Source organism: Tachyglossus aculeatus, chromosome 11, assembly GCF_015852505.1.
Source record: "Tachyglossus aculeatus isolate mTacAcu1 chromosome 11, mTacAcu1.pri, whole genome shotgun sequence".
In the NCBI taxonomy this organism is placed as follows: Eukaryota; Metazoa; Chordata; class Mammalia; order Monotremata; family Tachyglossidae; genus Tachyglossus; species Tachyglossus aculeatus.
In genome coordinates, this window is record NC_052076.1 from 53,973,111 (window position 1) to 53,993,676 (window position 20,566).

A 20,566-nucleotide genomic window follows, 5' to 3' on the forward strand; every position below is an offset into this window, starting at 1 on the left:
TGCCATCATCATTATTATTAGTATTAACCCGATTTGCTGGTATCCACCCCAGCATTTAGTGCCTGGCACGTAGTAAGTGCTTAACAAATACACTGCTCTGAGTAAGTGCTCAATAAATATGACTGACTGACTGACTGATTGACTGAAATATCGCTGTAATTATTATTACGATCCCAAATATCCCCTCAAGTCAGCCAGGTATTGCCATCCCTTTATTGCTTGGAGGCTACACTCAATCAATCAATCAATCAATCCTATTTATTGAGCGCTTACTGTGTGTGCAGAGCACTGTACTAAGGGCTTGGGAAGTACAACTGCCTGGACTTGTGGGAATTGGGGGGTCATCCCTTCTCCTCCCTCTTTCCCCCCCTTGCAGTTTTGGGGGATCCTCAGATCCTTAATAAATCGTGTTTATTTATTAAATCAAAGGCAGCAGTGAAGGCCAACTCTGAGGGGAAAAGAAAAATGGCGGCGGGGGGTGAACTACAACTCCCAGAATGCACCGGGCGGCGCGGGCGGGCCAAGAGGGCGGGCACGCGCCTCTTAAAGGGCCAGGCACGGAGCGCTCCCTGTCCTGCTAGGTAAGCGGGCCCAAGCTGGGGGCCACCCTTGGAGACCCAGGAATCAATCAATCATATTTATTGAGCGCTTACTGTGTGCAGAGCACTGTACTAAGCGCTTGGGAAGTCCAAGTTGGCAACATCTAGAGACAGTCCCTACCCAACAGTGGGCTCACAGTCTCAAAGAAGGCCCACCTCCCTGGACCACGAACTTGATCTTTCACTTCCCCGACTGCAGCAGAGTTGTAGGCCTTCTAATAACAATAATAACGGCATTTTTTAAGCGCTTACCGTGTGCAAAGCCCTGTTTTAAGCACTGGGGAGGTTACAAGGTGATCAGGGTGTCCCACTGGGGGCTCACAGTCTTAATCTCCCCCTTCTAGACTGTGAACCCACTGTTGGGTAGGGACCGTCTCTATATGTTGCCAACTTGTACTTCCCAAGCGCTTAGTACAGTGCTCTGCACGCAGTAAGCGCTCAATAAATGCGATTGATTGATTAATCCCCGTTTTACAGGTGCCTGGGTTGGGTCAGATAATAATGACGTGGCTCAGTGGAAAGAGAACGGGCTTTGGAGTCAGAGGTCATGGGTTCAAATCCCAGCTCCACCACTTGTCAGCTGTGTGACTTTGGGTAAGTCACTTCACTTCTCTGGGCCTCAGTGACCTCATCTGGAAAATGGGGATTAAGAGTGTGAGCCCCACGTGGGACAACCTGATCACATATCTATTCTATTTATTTTATTTTGTTAGTATGTCTGGTTTTGTTCTCTGTCTCCCCCATTTAGACTGTGAGCCCACTTGGGTAGGGACTGTCTCTATATGTTGCCAACTTGTACTTCCCAAGCGCTTAGTACAGTGCTCTGCACACAGTAAGCGCTCAATAAATACGATTGATTGTATCCCCCCAGCGCTTAGAACAGTGCTTTGCATGTAGCAAGTGCTTAACAAATGCCATCATCATTATTATTATTATAGTAAGCACTTAATAAATGCTATTATTATTATTATCATTATTATTATTGTATTTGTTAACTGCTTACTATGGGCCATACCCTGTTCCAAGTGCTGGGGTAGATACAAGCAGTCTGTGTCCCATGTGGGGCTCACAGTCTTAATCCCCATTTTGCAGATGAGGGAACTGAGGCCCAGCCATTCAATCGTATTTATTGAGCGCTTACTGTGTGCAGAGCACTGTACTAAGCGCTTGGGAAGTACAAGTAGAGAGGTTCCCTGGCTCACAGAAAGAACGGAAGTGATTTCCAGGTCACACAGCAGAGAAGTGGTGGAGTCGGAATTAGAACTCATGACTTTTTTATTCTCAGGCCCCTGCTCTATCCACTAGGCCATTGCCGGGCCTCTTAACACTTGGATTTGTAGCTTTTAATAATAATAATAATGACGACATTTATTCAGCGCTTATTACGTGCTAAGCACTGGGGAGGTTACAAGGTGATCAGGTTGTCCCATGGGGGGCTCATAGTCCTAATCCCCATTTTACAGATGCCTGGGATGGGTCAGATATTAATAATAATAATAATGGTATTTGTTAACTGCTTACTATGGGTCAGACCCTGTTCTAAGCACTGGCGTAGATACAAGCAGTCCATATCCCATGTGGGGCTCACAGTCTTAATCCTCATTTTGCAGATGAGGGAACTGAGGCCCAACCATTCAATCGTATTTATTGAGCGCTTACTGTGTGCAGAGCACTGTACTAAGCGCTTGGGAAATACAAGTAGAGAGGTTCCCTAGCTCACAGAAAGAACAGAAGTGATTTCCAGGTCACACAGCAGAGAAGTGGTGGAGTCGGAATTAGAACTCATGACTTTTTTATTCTCAGGCCCCTGCTCTATCCACTAGGCCGTTTCCGGGCCTCTTACACTTGGATTTGTAGCTTTTAATAATAATAATAATGATGATGACATTTATTAAGCGCTTATTATGTGCTAAGCACTGGGGAGGTTACAAGGTGATCAGGTTGTCCCACGGGGGGCTCATAGTCTTAATCCCCATTTTACAGATGCCTGGGATGGGTCAGATATTAATAATAATAATAACGGTATTTGTTAACTGCTTACTATGGGCCAGACCCTGTTCTAAGCACTGGTGTAGATACAAGCAGTCCATATCCCATGTGGGGCTCACAGTCTTAATCCCCATTTTGCAGATGAGGGAACTGAGGCCCAGCCATTCAATCGTATTTATTGAGCGCTTACTGTGTGCAGAGCACTGTACTAAGCACTTGGGAAGTACAAGTAGAGATGGTCTCCACCCAACAACAGGCTCATAGTCTACGAGGGGGAGACAGAAAGAAGGGAAGTGATTTCCAGGTCACACAGCAGAGAGGTGGTGGAGTCGGAATTAGAACCCATGACCTTTTGACTCTCAGGCCCCTGCTCTATCCACTAGACCATTGCCGGGCCTCTTACACTTGGATTTGTAGCTTTTAATAATAATGATAATAATGATGATGGCATTTATTAAATGCTTACTATGTGCAAAGCACTGTTCGAAGTGCTGGGGAGGTTACAAGGTGATCAGGTTGTCCCACGGGGGTGGCTCACAGTCTTAATCCCCACTTTACAGATGAGGTAACTGAGGCACAAAGAAGTTAAGTGACTTGCCCAAAGTCACACAGCTGACAATTGGCAGAGCTGGGTTTTGAACCCATGACTTCTGACTCCAAAGCCCAGGCTCTTTCCACTGAGCCACACTGCTTCTCTATGACAATGATGGTATTCATTAAGCACGTACTATGTGCCAGGCACTGCAGTAAGTGCTGGGGTGGTTACAAGTCCCTGTCCCACGTGGCACTCACAGTCTCAATCCCATTTTACAGATGAGGTAACTGAGGCACAGAGAAGTGAAGCGGCTTGCTCCAGGTCACAGCAAACAAATGGCAGAGCCGGGATTAGAACCCCGGTCCTTCTGACACCCAGGCCTGTGCTCTATCCACTAGGACATGCTATTTACACAACATTAAACCCCACTGGGAGTAAGAAGATGTGGGTTCTAATCCCGACACCACTACTTGTCTGCTGGGTGACCTTGGGCAAGTCACTTCGTTTCTCTGTGCCTCAGTTACCTCATCGGTAAAATGGGGATGAAGACTGTGAGCCCCATGTGGGACAGGGACTGTGTCCAACCTGATTAGCTTCTATCTACCCCAGCGCTTAGAACAGTTCTTGGCACATAGTAAGCACTGAACAAGTATCATAATTATTATAACCTGAGCTAGAATTAGATCAATCAGTCAATCGTATTTATTGAGCGCTTACTGTGTGCAGAGCACTGTACTAAGCGCTTGGGTAGTACAAGTTGGCAACATACAGAGACAGTCCCTACCCAACAGTGGGCTCACAGTCTAGAAGGGGGAGACAGAGAACAAAACAAAACATATTAACAAAATAAAATAAATAGGATATGTACAAGTAAAATAAATAAATAAATAGAGTAATAAATATGTACAAATATATACATATATACAGGTGCTGTGGGGAAGGGAAGGAGGTAAGGTGGGGGGGATGGAGAGGGGGTGGAGGGGGAGAGGAAGGAGGGGAGGAAGATTAGGGCAAAACTCTTGAACAGGAGTTTTTTCTCCCAGTGTTAGTACAGTGATCTGTATAGAGTTCATTCATTCATTCAATCGTATTTATTGAGCGCTTACTGTATATTACTAAGCGCTTGGGAAGTCCAAGTTGGCAACATATAGAGACGGTCCCTACCCAACCTCGGGCTCACAGTCTAGAAGGGGGAGACAGACAACAAAACAAAACACATAGACAGGTGTCAAAGTCGTCAGAACAAGTAGAATTAAAGCTATATGCACATCATTAACAAATAGAATAGTAAATATGTACAAGTAAAATAAATAGAGTAATAAGTCTGTACAAATGTATATACAAGTGCTGTGGAAAGGGGAAGGAGGTAGGGCAGGGGGTGGGGAGGAGGAGAGGAAAAAGGGGGCTCAGTCTGGGAAGGCCTCTTGGAGAAGGTGAGCTCTCAGTAGGGCTTTGAAGGGAGGAAGAGAGCTTACTGAAAGCTTACAGTTAAATGCTTAATAAATACTAATTAAATTCCCGAGTCATTAATAATACCTATTCCTTGAGGCAGAGAATGTTATTCTCGTCCACGTTCTTCACAACCACCCCTTTTAACTTTTTGCATCTCTAGGGGTAAAGGCAACTCCCAGTTTTCTTCCTTCAGCCACTTCGACTTGACTCAAGACAATCATGTCATTTCTAGCTTAGTCTTTCATTAGTCAATCAGTGGTAGTTATTGAGCAATAATTGTGTGCAGAGCACTCTACTAAGCGCTTAGGAGAACACACAGTAGGCATTGGTAGACACGTTCTCTGCTCACATCCTTACCCCTGTCTACGTCCTTCCATCTTTGTCCGCTTTTTGAGGGCCAGCTGGACATTCCCAATTCCACTGAGTTTCCAGTTCCTAAGGCCGTCAAACAATTCAGTTTTCCTGGTGAATGTGCACCCTGTGTAAGACGGAGATTGTATCCAACCTAATTATCCTATATCTACTGTAGTGCTAAACACAATGCTTGGCCAATAGTGTATTCTTAAACTTAAGGGAAGTAGTGTGGTCTAGTCACCGGCCTGCTCTGTGACCTTGGGCAAATGGTCAGGGAATGTGTCTGCTTATTGTTATATTGTACTCACCCAAGTGCTTAGTACAGTGCTCTGCCCGCAGTAAGCGCTCAATAAGTACGTTTGAATGAATCCTCATCTGCAAAATGGGGATTAATACTGTGAGTGGGACACGGACTGTGTTAAACCTGATTAGCTTGCATTTACCCTAGCACTTAGCACTTTGTACATAGTAAGCGCTTAGATGCCCTAAAAAAACACATATTATTCACATTCTTATTATCTGTAGCTCTTAGAAGTGGTGAAAGTGACCTTTTTCTGAAAGGAAGAAGTTAGCATCTGTCCCCACTAGGGTCTCAGTGGCAAGAATGCTCTACTAAGAAGATTAATTACTTTCGTGGTTGTGGCAGTGGCTCGGGCAGGTTCCCGTGTTTGCTTATGGCTCTTCTGACCTTCCTTGGGTAGGCCCCTCAGACAGCACGTTCCTCTCAGGACTCCTCAGTCATTCGAGGGGATTTATTGAGCCCCTGCAGAGTGCACAGCTGTGTACTAAAGTGTAACAGAAGCAAAATCCATGTTTCTTGCCCAAAAGGAACTTAGCATCTAATGAACTTCTGATTTTCTTGAAAACCAGTAATAAACATCCCTCTGGACTTCCGACCGCATCAAAATTTCCTCCTGGAAATAACCTTCGGCTCCTTCTGCGGACCAGTTTTAAGCTTCTCTTTCATGAGATCCAGGCCCAATAAGGAAGAGGGGAAAATTGAATGCCAACAGAAAATAGTAATACTTCCACGCTAATGCAAGGCCGATCCTCACCTTTCCTATCGCCTAAGTAGCCAACTCTTGTCCCACTTGACCCCAAGGCTAGAGAGGGCAAGGGACTTACCTGACATCAGAGGGCGAGTATGTGGCAAAGGAGAATACAGTCCAAGTCGTCGGCGTCCCAGTTCTTCAGGACATTTTGCTGCCTCTTATTCATAAGCAGCGTGGCTCAAGAGAAGCAGCGTGGCTCAGTGGAAAGAGCACGGGCTTTGGAGTCAGAGGTCATGGGTTCGAATCCCAGCTCCACCACATGTCTGCTGTGTGACCTTGGGCAAGTCACTTAACTTCTCTGAGCCTCAGTTACCTCATCTGTAAAACGAGGATTGACTGTGAGCCCCAGGTGGGGCAACCTGATCACATTGTATTCCCCCCCAGCGCTTAGAACAGTGCTTTGCACATAGTAAGTGCTTAATAAATGCCACTATTATTATTATAAGCAGAATCTCGGTTTTTATTGATTAGGTCATGTTTTCTCCACCATGAGAGTGGTCTCATGGACATTCCCCAAGGGGCTACCGGAAAGCTAACGACCTTGACTTGTCTGGGTTTGCTGGGAATCATACTCCCGGGAGGGAAGGGAAGCAGGCCCATCCATCAGTTGAGGATGCCATCCTGTTCCTGCCAGATGCCTCTGCTTCTCAGATAAGATTTATCTGGCTAATAGCTGTCAGGTGCAGAGAGGCTCCTTGTTCGATGGCAGGGAGCCTGCTGCCTCGTGGAGATATCCGCTAAGGCTCCAGGATGCAGAGGGAACTCTGGAACGAGCAGAACCAAAACCCTGGCAGAAGGATTCCCCCACCCACCCCCATCTTTAAAACCCAACCAAAATCATATCTCCCCCTGAGAGGTTTTCCCTTATGTTCGCTATTTGCCCTTCTTTCTGGGTTTCCTATGCACTTGGGTCTCTACCCTAAACATTTTGATAGTCACCTCAGCCCCACAGCACTTAATGTACCTATCCCTCCGTAATTTATTTTGATGTCTATATCCCCCTCTAGCCTGTAAGCTCCCTAATGGTAGAAGATGTAAGGTGGATTCACATTTTACTCTTCAGACTATTTTAAGGTGAGGTTGGGAGTTATTAGGAAAATAAATGTTCTCTGAGATCTCCACAGGAAAGAACCAGGATGATTGGTGGAAGGCTTTGGCCTGGTTACAGTCATTCTGCCCCCTGAGACTCCCTGGAGTTGGCCTGACTGGCCAGAGCTGTGTCAGCCACACCCAGTGTCTCTCTCCATTTCAGGTGTCTCTTCCAATTTTTTTGTAATGGTATTTGTTAACCACTTACTATGTGCCAGACACTGCACCAAGTGCTGGGGTAGATACAAGTTAATCAGGTTGGACACAGTCCCTGTTCTACATGGAGCCAACAACTTAATCCCCATTTTACAGATGAGGAAACTGCGGCACAGAGAAGCGAAGTGACTTGCTTAGGGAAGTAACAAGGCCTATTGGATAGAGCACGGACCTGGGACTCAGAAGGACTTGGGTTCTAAAACCAGCTCCACCACTTATCTGTTGTGTCTTCTTGGGCAAGTCACTTCACTTCTCTGGGCCTCAGTTACCTCTTCCGCATAACAGGGATTAAGACTGCGAGCCCTATGAGGGACGGGGACTGCGTCCAACCGATTTGCTTATTCCTACCCCCGTGTCGAGTACAGCACCTGGAACATAATAAGCACTTAAATGCCACTGTTAGCCACAGTTATAATTATTATTATTACTTGCCTGAGGTCACACAGCAGACGAGTGGCATAGAGGGGATTAGAACCCAGTTCCTCCGATTCCCAAACCCATGCTCTTTCTGTAGGCCACAATCCTCCCAATTACAGGTGTCTTCTCTCTCCATTGCAGGTATCTCCCTTCAGGCCCTTGCCTGGAATGGAGCGGCCTGGGGTGGAATGGACAGTCATTGTCCTGACTTGCCAGTACAAAGACAGCGTCTACGCCTTCCAGAGAGGTATGGAGCCTGCCAAGGGCAGGGTGGGCTCAGGAGAGCAGACCCAAACAGGGCCCGGAGCCAGTTCTGAGGGTGAGGGTGAAGAGCCAGGGATGAACCCCAGCCCTGATGTGAAATACCCTCAGCTCTGCCCGGTGCCCCTCTGAGCTGCACCTAGGAATGCCTGGGTCCCTTCTGTTCCTCGGGCTTCCTTCAGAGGAATAGGAGAGCAAGCCAGCAGTCCTCAGGTCCCCGGGTCACAGGGCAGGACACAGTCCCCTGGTCCCCCAGCAGGGCAGGGTAAGGTGGGGTCACGCCTAGGCGTTTCTGAGCCTCTGGATGGTCCCAGTCTCACGCCCCCACTCTTCACTTGGCTTTGGTATGGTTGAAACTGATGCATCTCCCACCATCAGACCTTTCCCCTCCACATAAGCACTGTTCTGCCCTCCTCCTTCACTAGTTTAACACCCCTCTACCCCAGCAGAGAGCCCTGCGCTCTCCGCCCCTGGCATGGATGGGCCTCGCCTTCTTGAAACCAGCGGAGCAGGGAACGCCCCTCTCACTCCCCGGATGGTGTGGTACGTGAGGCCCTTACGCGGGCCTTGTTTCACGTGGCTAGCTGTAGCGGCTCCTCCGTTGCAGGAGTGTTCTGGGGCGGGGCCTGCTCACCTTCACCTCCTCTGGAGCCCAGCTCCGGATGGTACTTCCTCTGCTCGGGGCCACGGCAAGAGTTCCAGGAAACGAAGAAGGACGGGCTGGGGCCACACCTGTTCTGGGACTTGGCTCAGGTAGAGACGTCCCCTGCCACTGGCCAATCGGGAGCAGCCGTGAGGTAGCGGGACAGTGCAGACCGTAGGCCGCGCCCCTGGCCAGAGGGAAGCAGCCATTGGGATAACCTTTGGAGCCAATTTGGCAGATCCTCTCCTCTTCAGGGCTCCCCCTCTGCCCATTCCCCCCGACCAGCTCTGCTCCCGGAAGCCTCCCGACTGGGCCGTTCTGAGGTTGCCGGTTTCCCCGGCTGGTACTGGCACAAAGTGTAGCTCCGCGGATTCAGAAGTCTCCCCCATCCTGGGATGAATTGGCTAGGGTTTGGATCACCAAGGAGACGGCAACAGATCAATCCCATCTAGGAGGGATTCCCAGTGAGCTTTTGTCTCGAGGCTCTAAATCTCCTGGCTGCTCCAGACCTCCTGGGCATCACCAGTGAATCCAGGGCTTCTGCTGGGGTGGGGCCAGTGCAGCCCTGAGCCCAGGCTGGGCTCTCCCTCACCACCCCCCATCCCCAGGAGCCTGCCTCCCCTTCCAACTAGGATCCCTCCCATTCCAGAATAGCACGCCAGGCCCCAGCCAAGGAGACAGAGCAGATGCAAAGGAGGAGTTTGGGAGGGCAGACAGGGCCGAGACCCATCAGTCTTGGTCTGTGATTTGTTTGCCTGTATTTGTGGATAGATTGTGAGGATCATTCTGGCAAAATGTCCACATTCACAAACACACACACTGTCTCTCTCTCTTCCCCGCTCCACCTCGGTCTCCTCTTTCACTCTTCCTAATTTCTCATTTGTTCCTTTTTTTATGCTCCTCTCCCATTCCAGCTTCCTCCATCACTTCTTTTCCCACCTCATTCTCCTTTCATTCTGCCCCATCCTGCATTTCGTGTGTGTGTGTGTGATTGCTTCTGCACAGTGTTTCTCTCCAGGGATGGGAGGGGAACAGGCTTGCTGGGATTTACAGCCGTGTCTGGACAGCTTTCAGCCGCTCCGTCAAATTTATATCTGCTCGATCTCGCTGCATCGATGGGGGGGTGGTCCCTGCTACTGCTCTTCACTTCATCTTTTCCCCTCTAATTCCTCTGGAGTCAGAGCCGTCGCCGCAGTCTGCCATCCGTTTTGTCGTCCTTGCTCTCGGCAAGAGGGCAGGAGGAGACTGAGGTGGAGGCTTCCATTTCCAGCAGGCTGCTCTTCCCGGCTCCACAGCCTTTCTGTTTCCAGTCTTGAGGGGGAGGGGTTGGATGGAGCCCAGCTGGTTTGTCCAGAGCTTATAATAATAATAATGATGGCATTTGTTAAGCGCTTACTATGTGCAAAGCACTGTTCTAAGCACTGGGGGGGATACAAGGTGATCAGCTTGTCCTACGTGGGGCCCACGGTCTTAATCCCTGTTTTACAGATGAGGTCACTGAGGCTCAGAGAAGTTAAGTGACTTGCCCAAGGTCACGCAGCAGACATGTGGTGGAGCTGGGATTAGAACCCACGACCTCTGACTCCCAAGCCCGGGCTCTTTCCACTGAGCCACGCTGCTTCTCTGACGAGCTTTTTGTCAGCGGGGTCCCTGTCGATGGAGAGAGTTCTACCTAAATATGGGGACTTCTTGCTAGAACCTGGTGAAGGTTGAGTTCCCACCCAGCGTGCAGGCTGTGGCCCTCCGGATTCACGGTTCAACCAGTCCGACTTGGAGGGGAGGGAGGGGGCAAAAAGAGCCTGACTTTGCTGAGGAAGGGATTGGCCCTCTTGGCATTTTTGTGATTATAATAGACCATCCTCACCACTTGTGTCTGTACGCGTGATTGAGCATTCCATATTATTATGGATTATTATTATGGACTACAAGAAGAGAAGCAGCGTGGCTCAGTGGAAGGAGCCCGGGCTTTGGAGTCTGAGGTCCATGAGTTCAAATCCCGGCTCTGCCACTTGTCAGCTGTGTGACTTTGGGCAAGTCACTTTACTTTTCTGGGCCTCAGTTACCTCATCTGGAAAATGGGGATTAAGAATAATAATAATAATAAATAATGATGGCATTTGTTAAGTGCTTACTATGTGCAAAGCACTGTTCTAAGCGCTGGGGGGATACAAGGTGATCAGGTTGTCCCACGTGGGGCTCACAGTCATCATCCCCATTTTACAGATGAGGTAACTGAGGCTCTGAGAAGTGACCAGCCCAAGGTCACACAGCAGATGTGTTGCAGAGCTGGGATTTGAACCCATGACCTCTGACTCCAAAGTCCGTGCTCTTTCCACTGAACCACGCTGTGAGCCCCACGTGGGACAACCTGTTCACCTTGTAACCTCCTTAGTGCTTAGAACAGTGCTTGGCACATAGTAAATGCTTAATAAATGCTATTATTATTAATATTATTATTCTGATTCCACTCCTAGTGAATGTTTCTTGGTCTTCCCTATGAGATCGTGAGCCCCATGTGGGATAGGGAATGTGTCTGACCTGATGAACTTGTATCTATGTCAGTGCTTCAAACAAAGCTGGCCACATAGTAAATTCTTAACAAATATAACAATAGTAATGATAATAAGGGGAAGCAGTGTGGTCTAGTAGGTAGAACATGGACCTGGGTTCTAATCCCAGCTCTGCCACATGTCTGCTGTGTAACCTCGGGCAAGTCACTTAACAACTCTGCCTCAATTACCTAATCTGTAAAATGGGGATTAAGACTGTGAGCCCCATGTGGGATTTACTGCTGTATTTTACTTTCCCAAGTGCTTAGTACAGTGCTCTGCACATAGTAAGTGCTCAAAAATATGACTGAATAAAGGAATGACCTGGATTGTGTCCAACATGATTACTTTTTATCTACCCTAGTGCTTAGAACAGTGCCTGGCACATAGTAAGTGCTTAACAAATACCATATAATAATAATAATAATAAGAGCGTAAATTCCTTGTAAGTAGGAAGTCCTGTGCTTCTGTTCTTCCCAAGTGCTTAGTGCAGTGAATTTCATTTAGTAAGTGCTCAATAAATACCATTAATGCTACTGTTATTATTACCACTACTACCATTATTGCATCCAAAACATTAATGCTACTATTATTATTAGCACTACTACTATTATTGCATCCAAAAACTGAGGTTCAGGAATGTCAAGGTTATGGGGTAATCCCACCCTTAATCCAGTCAGGAATCCTGCCCAGGCTCCCTAAGGTTAGTAATAATAAGAAGAATACTAAGGGTAATTGTGGTATCTTTTAAGTGCTTACTATGTGCTAGTGCATTTCATTTAGTAAGTGCTCAATAAATACCATTAATGCTACTATTATTATTACCACTACTACTATTATTGCATCCAAAAACTGAGGTTTAGGAATGTCAAGTTTATGGGGTAATCCCACCCTTAATCCAGTCAGGAATCCTGACCAGGCTCCCTAAGGTTAGTAATAATAAGAAGAATACTAAGGGTAATTGTGGTATCTTTTAAGTGCTTACTGTGTGCCAGTGCCTTTCATTTAGTAAGTACTCAATAAATACCATTAATGCTACTATTATTATTACCACTACTTCTATTACTGCATCCAAAAACTGAGGTTCAGGAATGTCAGGGTTATGGGGTAATCCCACCCTTAATCCGGTCAGGAATCCTGACCAGGCTCCCTAAGGTTAGTAATAATAAGAAGAATACTAAGGGTAATTGTGGTATCTTTTAAGTGCTTACTGTGTGCCAGTGCATTTCATTTAGTAAGTACTCAATAAATACCATTAATGCTACTATTATTATTACCACTACTTCTATTACTGCATCCAAAAACTGAGGTTCAGGAATGTCAAGGTTATGGGGTAATCCCACCCTTAATCCGGTCAGGAATCCTGACCAGGCTCCCTAAGGTTAGTAATAATAAGAAGAATACTAAGGGTAATTGTGGTATCTTTTAAGTGCTTACTGTGTGCCAGTGCATTTCATTTAGTAAGTACTCAATAAATACCATTAATGCTACTATTATTATTACCACTACTTCTATTACTGCATCCAAAAACTGAGGTTCAGGAATGTCAAGTTTGTGGGGTAATCCCACCCTTAATCCAGTCAGGAATCCTGACCAGGCTCCCTAAGGTTAGTAATAATAAGAAGAATAATAAGGGTAATTGTGGTATCTTTTAAGTGCTTACTGTGTGCCAGTGCATTTCATTTAGTAAGTGCTTAATAAATACCATTAATGCTACTATTATTTATTATCACTACTACTATTACTGCATCCAAAAACTGAGGTTCGGGAATGTCAAGTTTGTGGGGTAATCCCACCCTTAATCCAGTCAGGAATCCTGACCAGGCTCCCTAAGGTTAGTAATAATAAGAAGAATACTAAGGGTAACTGTGGTATCTTTTAAGTGCTTAGTGTGTGCCAAGCACGGGGGAAGAGATGATAATCAGGTTGAACACAGACACTGTCCCACAAGAGGCTCACAGTCTAGGGGGAGTTCCCTCTGCAGGACTTGAATCTCGGAGGATTTCATTAACCCCTGGGATTTCTGCCAACACAAGCACATCAGGGAGTCCCTAGGCTGGATTAGTCCTGAAAGAGCCCACACAGGCTGGGAATCTTCACAGCCCACTGTAGCTTTTGCCCGGGCTGGGCTAAGCCTATGTCCTTGGATTCAGAGTTCCAAACCGGATAGGAGATAATAATAATAATAATAATAATGGCATTTATTAAGCGCTTACTATGTGCAAAGCAATCAATCAATCAATCGTATTTACTGAGCGCTTACTGTGTGCAGAGCACTGTACTAAGCACTTGGGAAGTCCAAGTTGGCAACATATAGAGACGGTCCCTACCCAACAGTGGGCTCACAGTCTAAAAGGGAGAGACAGAGAACAAAACCAAACATACTAACAAAATAAAATAAATGGAATAGATATGTACAAGTAAAATAACTAAATAAATAAAAGCACTGTTCTAAGTGCTGGGATGAGCCTGGGGAGCGGTGCCACCTCCTAAAAATGGTTGCCCCAAATGCTGCTGGAGATGCAGTTCCAACAGCCCAGTGGCCTACTGCACGCATAGAACAATTATTCGTAGATGAGAAGCAGTGTGGTTTAGCGGAAAGAGCATAGGCCTGGGTATCAGAGGACCTGGATTCTAGCCCCGGCTCTGTTATTTGCCTGCTGTGTGACCTTGGGGAAGTCACTGGACTTCTCTGAGCCTCAGTTTCTTCATCTGTAAAGTGGGGATTCAATATCTTTTCCCCTTCCTACTTAGTGGGAGCTCCTTGTGGGACACGGACTGTGTCCAACCTGATTATCTTGTATGTACCCCAGCACTTAATGCAGTGCTTGGTGCAAAGTAAGCGCTTAACAAGCCCCAGAAGCCACACTAAAGCATCCCCAACCTGAAATTTCTGAGGTGAAGGATACTCTTGGAGGTGCTGGGGACTGGGTAAGTTCAGTCTGAACGTGGCTGAGTTCACTTTAGTCTTGGCCCAGGGAGAGCTCTGAATGTCAACCCTTCTAGACTGTGAGCCCACTGTTGGGTAGGGACCGTCTCTATATGTTGCCAACTTGGACTTCCCAAACGTTTAGTACAGTGCTCTGCACACAGTAAGTGCTCAATAAATACGATTGAATGAATGAACCCAAGCCCCCAAGGGGTTCAGCTGGGAACGAGCCAGTTTTGGGAGGCTAGGACAGCTGTTCACCTTGCTACAGATGACTCTGTTGCCCTTCTATCACTGCTGTCAGGTTCCAGGGACCCTGAGACTTACGGGATGGGTTGGATCTGGCCCGGGCCGGGCCTGGGAGTCTTTGGGAGAAATGGAGAGATGGACATAGAAGACCTTCTCCAAGCCATCCTGTGAGTCCGGCCCTGAGAGTCTTCGGAAGAAATGGGGAGATGGACCTAGGAGACCTTCCCCGAGCCAAGCTGAGAGTCAGTAGTGCGGTGTGGTTTCCTTTCAGAGCTGGAGGTGCGGCAGAAGCGGGCAGCTGTGCCCCCAGGCACTCTGCTCCTCACAGTGGAGGACCCGGATGCCCGTGTGGGCAGTGGGGGGGCCACGCTCAATGCCCTCCTCGTGGCTGCAGAGCACCTGAGTGCCCGGGCTGGCTACACGGTGAGTGGACACCCCACGGCGTGCCCTTTTCTATCCCCGCTTACAGACCCCTGGCAGCTTTTCCCCTTGGCCACCAGAAGCTGGGTGTTTTTTTTAAAATAATGGCATTTATTAAGCGCTTACTATGTGCAAAGCACTGTTCTAAGCGCTGTTGTGTTCTGGGGCTCCCCCAGGCTCAGAAGAATGTCCAGACCCCCGTCTCTGCTGATCTTCATGGCTGGACCTGGGCTAGCCGCCTCATGGCTTCTCCTCTCTTGCAGCTTCTGTTTCTTTCAGAACTTAAAGAGAGGGGTGGGGTACGAGTGGATTTTTGTGCTGGGGGGTCGGGGGGGGTTTCCCTCACGGGATAATCTGGGCCCTGAGGGAACAAAGGCCTCAGTGGATGATGGGAGATGGCGGAGGCGGAGTGGGGGAGCTCCTCGCATTTGGGTCTAAGGCCCCTCACAGCTAGTCCGTGTCTTTGTGCAGGTGGTCACGTCAGATGTGCTGCACAAGGCCCGGATCCTCATTCTGCACACAGTGAGTAGGGGGCCGAGGACAGAGAGAAAAGGTGGTTGGGGTTCTGAAGGGGCTGCTCCCTTGCCCTGGCATAAAGGAGAAGGCCTGCAACTCAAGTCCCCAATGCCTCGGCTTGGGAATCGGACTCCTGGGTTCCAGCCCCAGCTCGGTCCCTGCCCCTATCCAATCCTTTCCAGCGTGGACGCCAATTGAGAACTTGAGCTTGAGAAGTGCAAAGTGTTCTTGGTTTCCTACCAAGAGTAATTAGAATTTCTAAATGGGGGATGAGTGAGGAGGCCTGAGCCGCCAGCTCCTTGAACTCGGTAGCTGATCCCCATGACTGGGAGCCCGTCATCCAGACTGTGAGCCTGTTGTTGGGTAGGGACCGTCTCTATATGTTGGGAAGTGCAAGCGCTCAGTACAGTGCTCTGCACACAGTACAGGCTCAATCAGTATGATTGAATGAATGAATGAAATCCCGGCCGAGCCTAGATCTTGAATCGTGTCCTGGGGGGCGGGGGGGGGGGGGGGGGGTCCCCGAGGAGGGGCACGAGTGACGGCTGGTGGCTCGGCCCCGCGGGCCAGGGATGAGGGACTCCTCGTTTCCCCACACGCTGTGGCTTTTCATCATCGCCCCTGGTGGGATGCCACCGCCTGAAAGGAGGAAGCAGATTTATTGACTCCGGAGCTGCGATCAGGTGTTTGATCAGTGTAACATGCCTGGCCTGCCCTGCCTGTTGTCAGGGAGAGGAGCCAGCAGCGGGGAGGAGGAGAGGGAGGGAGAACACAAGAATCTAGCAGAGCCAAGGGAGAGAAAGGGTTTGGGGAGCCAAGAGGAATTGGGAAAGAGAAGGGGAGCTCAACAGACCACAGAAAAGGCATTTTTCTGGGCCCGGCAGCAAAGTGTCATTTGTCCCTGGGCCAGCTAGAGCAGTCTCTACTTAGGTCGTGAGCCTCATGTGAGACAGGGACTGTGTCCAACCTGAATATTCTGAATCTACCCCAGCGTTTAGTACGGTGCTTAGCAAGCACATAATAAATGGAGAAGCAGCATGGCCTAGTGGCTAGAGCACAGGTCTGAGAGTCAGAAGGACCTGGGTTTGAATCCCAGCTTTGCCGCTCCTCTAATGTGAGATCTTGGGCACGTCACTTCACTTCTCTGTGCCTCAGTTACCTCGTCTGTAAAGTGGGGATTACGGCCATGAGCCCCGTGTGGGACAAGGGGTGTGTGCAATCCAATTTGTTGGTGTCCACCCCAGCGCTTAGTACAGTGCCTGGCACAAAGTAAGTGCTTAAGAAATGCCCCAGTTATTATTATTACCATCATTATTATTATTCGAGCAAGGGAGCTGGGGCTGATTGGTTGACGGCCTAAGTGGGGAGAATGCAGCTTTTGCTCCCTCGCTGACTTTTGGTTTCTCCCCAGGGCCGGGATTTCCCCTTTGATGACTGTGGTCGAGCCTTCATCTGCCTCCCCATGGAAGACCTGGAAGGCCCCGTAGAAGCCCCTATATGCAACCTTGATAATCTCTTGGAGACTATGACCTACAAGGTGAGTCTGAGGCTGTGGACCCCACTCCTGCTGCCAGAGGAATCAGTTTAAAGTGCCTCGGTTTCTTCTTCCTTGCTAGTCAGTCTCTGTTTTGAGCAGGGGCTAGCTGGAGTAAGGCCCCTGATCCAGAACCCCTCTCAATGGGATCCAGACATGGCACTTTCATTCATTCATTCATTCATTCATTCATTCAGTCGTATTTATTGAGTGCTTACTGTATCCAGGGCACTGTACTAAGCACTTGGGAAGTACAAGTTGGCAACATATAGAGACGGTCCCTACCCAACAACGGGCTCACAGTCTAGAAGGGGGAGACAGATGACAAAACAAAACACGTGGACAGGTGTCAGGTCGACAGAACAAATAGAATTAAAGCTAGATGCACATCATTAACAAGAAGGTAAGGTGGTTCCCAAAGTGTCTCGCTCCATTCTGGATATCCCCTACCCTCCCAGTGGCCTGGCGCCTGCAGGTTGTAGCACTCTGTGGAAGATGAGGGCCTCCTTGATGAAACCACTTAGGGGTTCCTAATAACCCCTTTATTTCTGGGTGAGTGTTGGAGTATCCCTGGGGCACGGGCAGCAGGAAGCTTCTGTCATCTCCCCATGGGAAAAGGAGCCCCGGTCACGGGAGCCAGAGGCAGCTGTGGGGAAGCAGCAGAGCAGATTCTGCTGGACCTGTATTCTGTCAGCCTCTCTCTCCTTCACTGTCAAGAGTGCGGCTCCAGCTTCCTGTGTCTTTGTTTTGTTTCTTTTCTAGATTTGCTGGGGATCCCCGCCCGGGGTGTGGGTTTGCAGCACTGACATGCTCCTCTCTGTTCCATCAGACCCAGGTGACTGGGCTCGGGGTTGAGACTGGTGGAAGGGCTAGGGCATTTCTAGTGGGCCAGGGGAACCTTACCCTGACCAAACTCCTTATGGCCCTTCTCTTTTTCCAATCTCCCCCGTCATCTCCACAGTCCTTTCCATCTGGTGTCCTTACTGAAGAAACCCCCTTTGCTCTCATGATAACAGCCTTAGCTTCATTTCTTAAAAGCATCAAGCACCATCTCTCCCACCCCTCAGTTCTACTGATTGTGCCCTTGATTCAGGACTTTTCTCCTTTTCCTTGCTAGACCCATATAAAGTGAATAGCTCTTCTTTCCATTTAGGGATCAACTGGGATGGATTCCAAGGAGCCAGAGTCATCTCTCTGCCTGGGAGTGTCGCTTACGCCCGGGATCATGGCGTTTACCTCACCGGCCCACAGGTACTTTCCCATTGCCCAGCCCTTTCCTTTTAGCCTTGGACTACTTCCTGCTTCTGGGGTCTGCTGGGAAGTGAAAGGGCATCTGTTCCCTCAAATCCAGTGGCTACCAATCAACCTACGCATCAGGCAAAAATTCCTCACCCGTGGATTCAAGGCTGTCCATCACCTCATCCCCTCCTACCTCACCTCCCTTCTGTCCATCACTTCATCCCTTCCTACCTCACCTCCCTTCTCTCCTTCTCCAGCCCAGCTCGCACCCCCCACTCCTCTGCCGCTAACCTCCTCACCGGGCCTCGTTCTCGCCTGTCCCGCCGTCGACCCCCGGCCCACGTCCTCCCCCTGGCCTGGAATGCCCTCCCTCTGCACATCTGCCAAGCTAGCTCTCTTCCTCCCTTCAAAGCCCTACTGAGAGCTCCCTCCTCCAGGAGGCCTTCCCACACTGAGCCCCCTCCTTTCTCTCCCCCTCCTCCCCCTCCCCACCCCCCACCTTACCTCCTTCCTCTCCCCACAGCGCCTGTATATATGTATATATGTTTGTACAGATTTATTACTCTATTTTACTTGTACATATTTATTCTATTTATTTTATTTTGTTATATGTTTTGTTCTCTGTCTCCCCCTTCTAGACTGTGAGCCCGCTGTTGGGTAGGGACCGTCTCTATATGTTGCCAACTTGGACTTCCCAAGCGCTTAGTACAGCGCTCTGCACACAGTAAGCGCTCAATAAATACGATTGAATGAGTGAATCAATCAATCAATCAACCAATCAGTGGTACTGTGGGCAGGGCATTGTACTAAGTGCTTGAAATGAATGAGATGGTAGATGTGATCCTTCCTTCCCTGGTTCGGGGAGCAAGCCCCACAGTTTTCACTGGGATTTGGGATTGTGCCTACTTCAGTAGCCCGTAGGTGTGTCCCATCGTCCAGGTCTTTGCTCGTAGCCCTGGGCTACATCCTGTCTCTGGGGCCATCTGGGAAGTGAGAGGGCACTGAACTGAACCACTACTTTGGAAGAAGGAAACAAGGCTTGAGGTGAAAATGTTCCAGCAGTAGGGCCTTCGCTGTGATGCCTTTTAGCTGCTGCCGCCTTTATTTGTCAGCGTCATCCCTACCTCACCCCTGAGCTCTCTCACTCCGACTTGGAAGATTCCTGTAGAGTTCAATGGTGTCCTGGCCCCTTTGAGTCCCCACTGGGCTCCATTGCAGAGCACAGTACTAAAGCACTTGAGAATCTACAAAATAATTGACAAGATCTCTACCTTACAATCTTGCAGTCAATCAATCAATTGTATTTATTGAGCGCTTACTGTGTGCAGAGCACTGTACTAAGCGCTTGGGAAGTACAAGTTGGCAACATATAGAGACAGTCCCTACCCAACAGTGGGCTCACAGTCTAGAAGGACTGCAGAGCGGAGTCATGCTTAAATAGACATGCTTTAATGGAGTCAGAGGTCATGGGTTCAAATTCTGGCTCCACCAATTGTCAGCTGTGTGACTTTGGGCAAGTCACTTCACTTCTCTGGGCCTCAGTTACCTCATCTGTAAAATGGGGATAAAGACTGTGAGCCCTCCTGGGACAACCTGATCACCTTGTAACCTCCCCAGCACTTAGAACAGTGCTTTGCACATAGTAAGCGCTTAATAAATGCCATTATTGTTTTTATTATCCTCCTGCTGACTGCCAGCAGATAAGGATCATTGCAGCTGTTCTGCTTTTTTTTTTTAAAGGTATTTGTTAAGTGCTTACTCTGTGCCAGGCACGGTACTAAGCACTGGGGTAGATACAGACTAATCAGATTATCACAAGTCATATCCCACATGGGGCTCACAGTCTTAATCCCCATTTTACAGATGAGGTAACTGAGGCTCAAAGCCACATGGCAGACAAGTGGTGGAGTCAGGATTAGAACCCATGTTCTCTGACTCCCCAAGCCCCCACTCTTTCCCCCTCCCCATCCCTCCCACCTTACCTCCTTCCCCTCCCCACAGACCTGTATATATGTATATATGTTTGTATGTATTTATTACTCTATTTATTTATTTTATTTGTACATACTTATTCTAATTATTTTATTTTGTTAATATGTTTTGTTCTGTTCTCTGTCTCCCCCTTCTAGGACTGTGAGCCCACTGTTGGGTAGGGACCGTCTCTAGATGTTGCCAACTTGTACTTCCCAGGCGCATAGTACAGTGCTGTGCACACAGTAAGCGCTCAATAAATACGATTGAATGAATGAATGAAGTCAAACTACTTACTGCCCTGGCTAGCCATCAGTCAAACAATCAGTCAATCAGTGACATTTATCAAGCACTTACTGTGTGCAGAGCACTCTACTGAGTACTTGGGAGAATACAGTAGAGCTGGTAGCCATGATCCCTGCTCTCAAGGAGCTTACAATCTAGGGGACGGTATTAGAACATTACTGTAGAAAGACTATTTGACTAGCTGATTGATAACTAGGTGGCTCATTTGACGAGATAACTTCTGCTTCTGCCTTTGAACAGCTGATG

At 48.4% G+C, this 20,566-nt stretch overlaps 1 protein-coding gene across 1 annotated transcript in view; it reads left to right on the forward strand.

Moving 5' to 3' along the window:
* The first annotated feature begins 7,871 nt into the window (after positions 1-7,871).
* The window catches only part of FCSK (fucose kinase), a 31,581-nt gene continuing 18,886 nt past the window's right edge, over positions 7,872-20,566 (forward strand). The window contains exons 1-6 of the mRNA XM_038754524.1: positions 7,872-7,950; positions 14,606-14,757; positions 15,226-15,276; positions 16,682-16,807; positions 17,567-17,639; positions 17,958-18,055. Coding sequence (XP_038610452.1) covers positions 7,872-7,950; positions 14,606-14,757; positions 15,226-15,276; positions 16,682-16,807; positions 17,567-17,639; positions 17,958-18,055 — 579 coding nt within the window. The remainder of the gene's footprint in view (positions 7,951-14,605; positions 14,758-15,225; positions 15,277-16,681; positions 16,808-17,566; positions 17,640-17,957; positions 18,056-20,566) is intronic.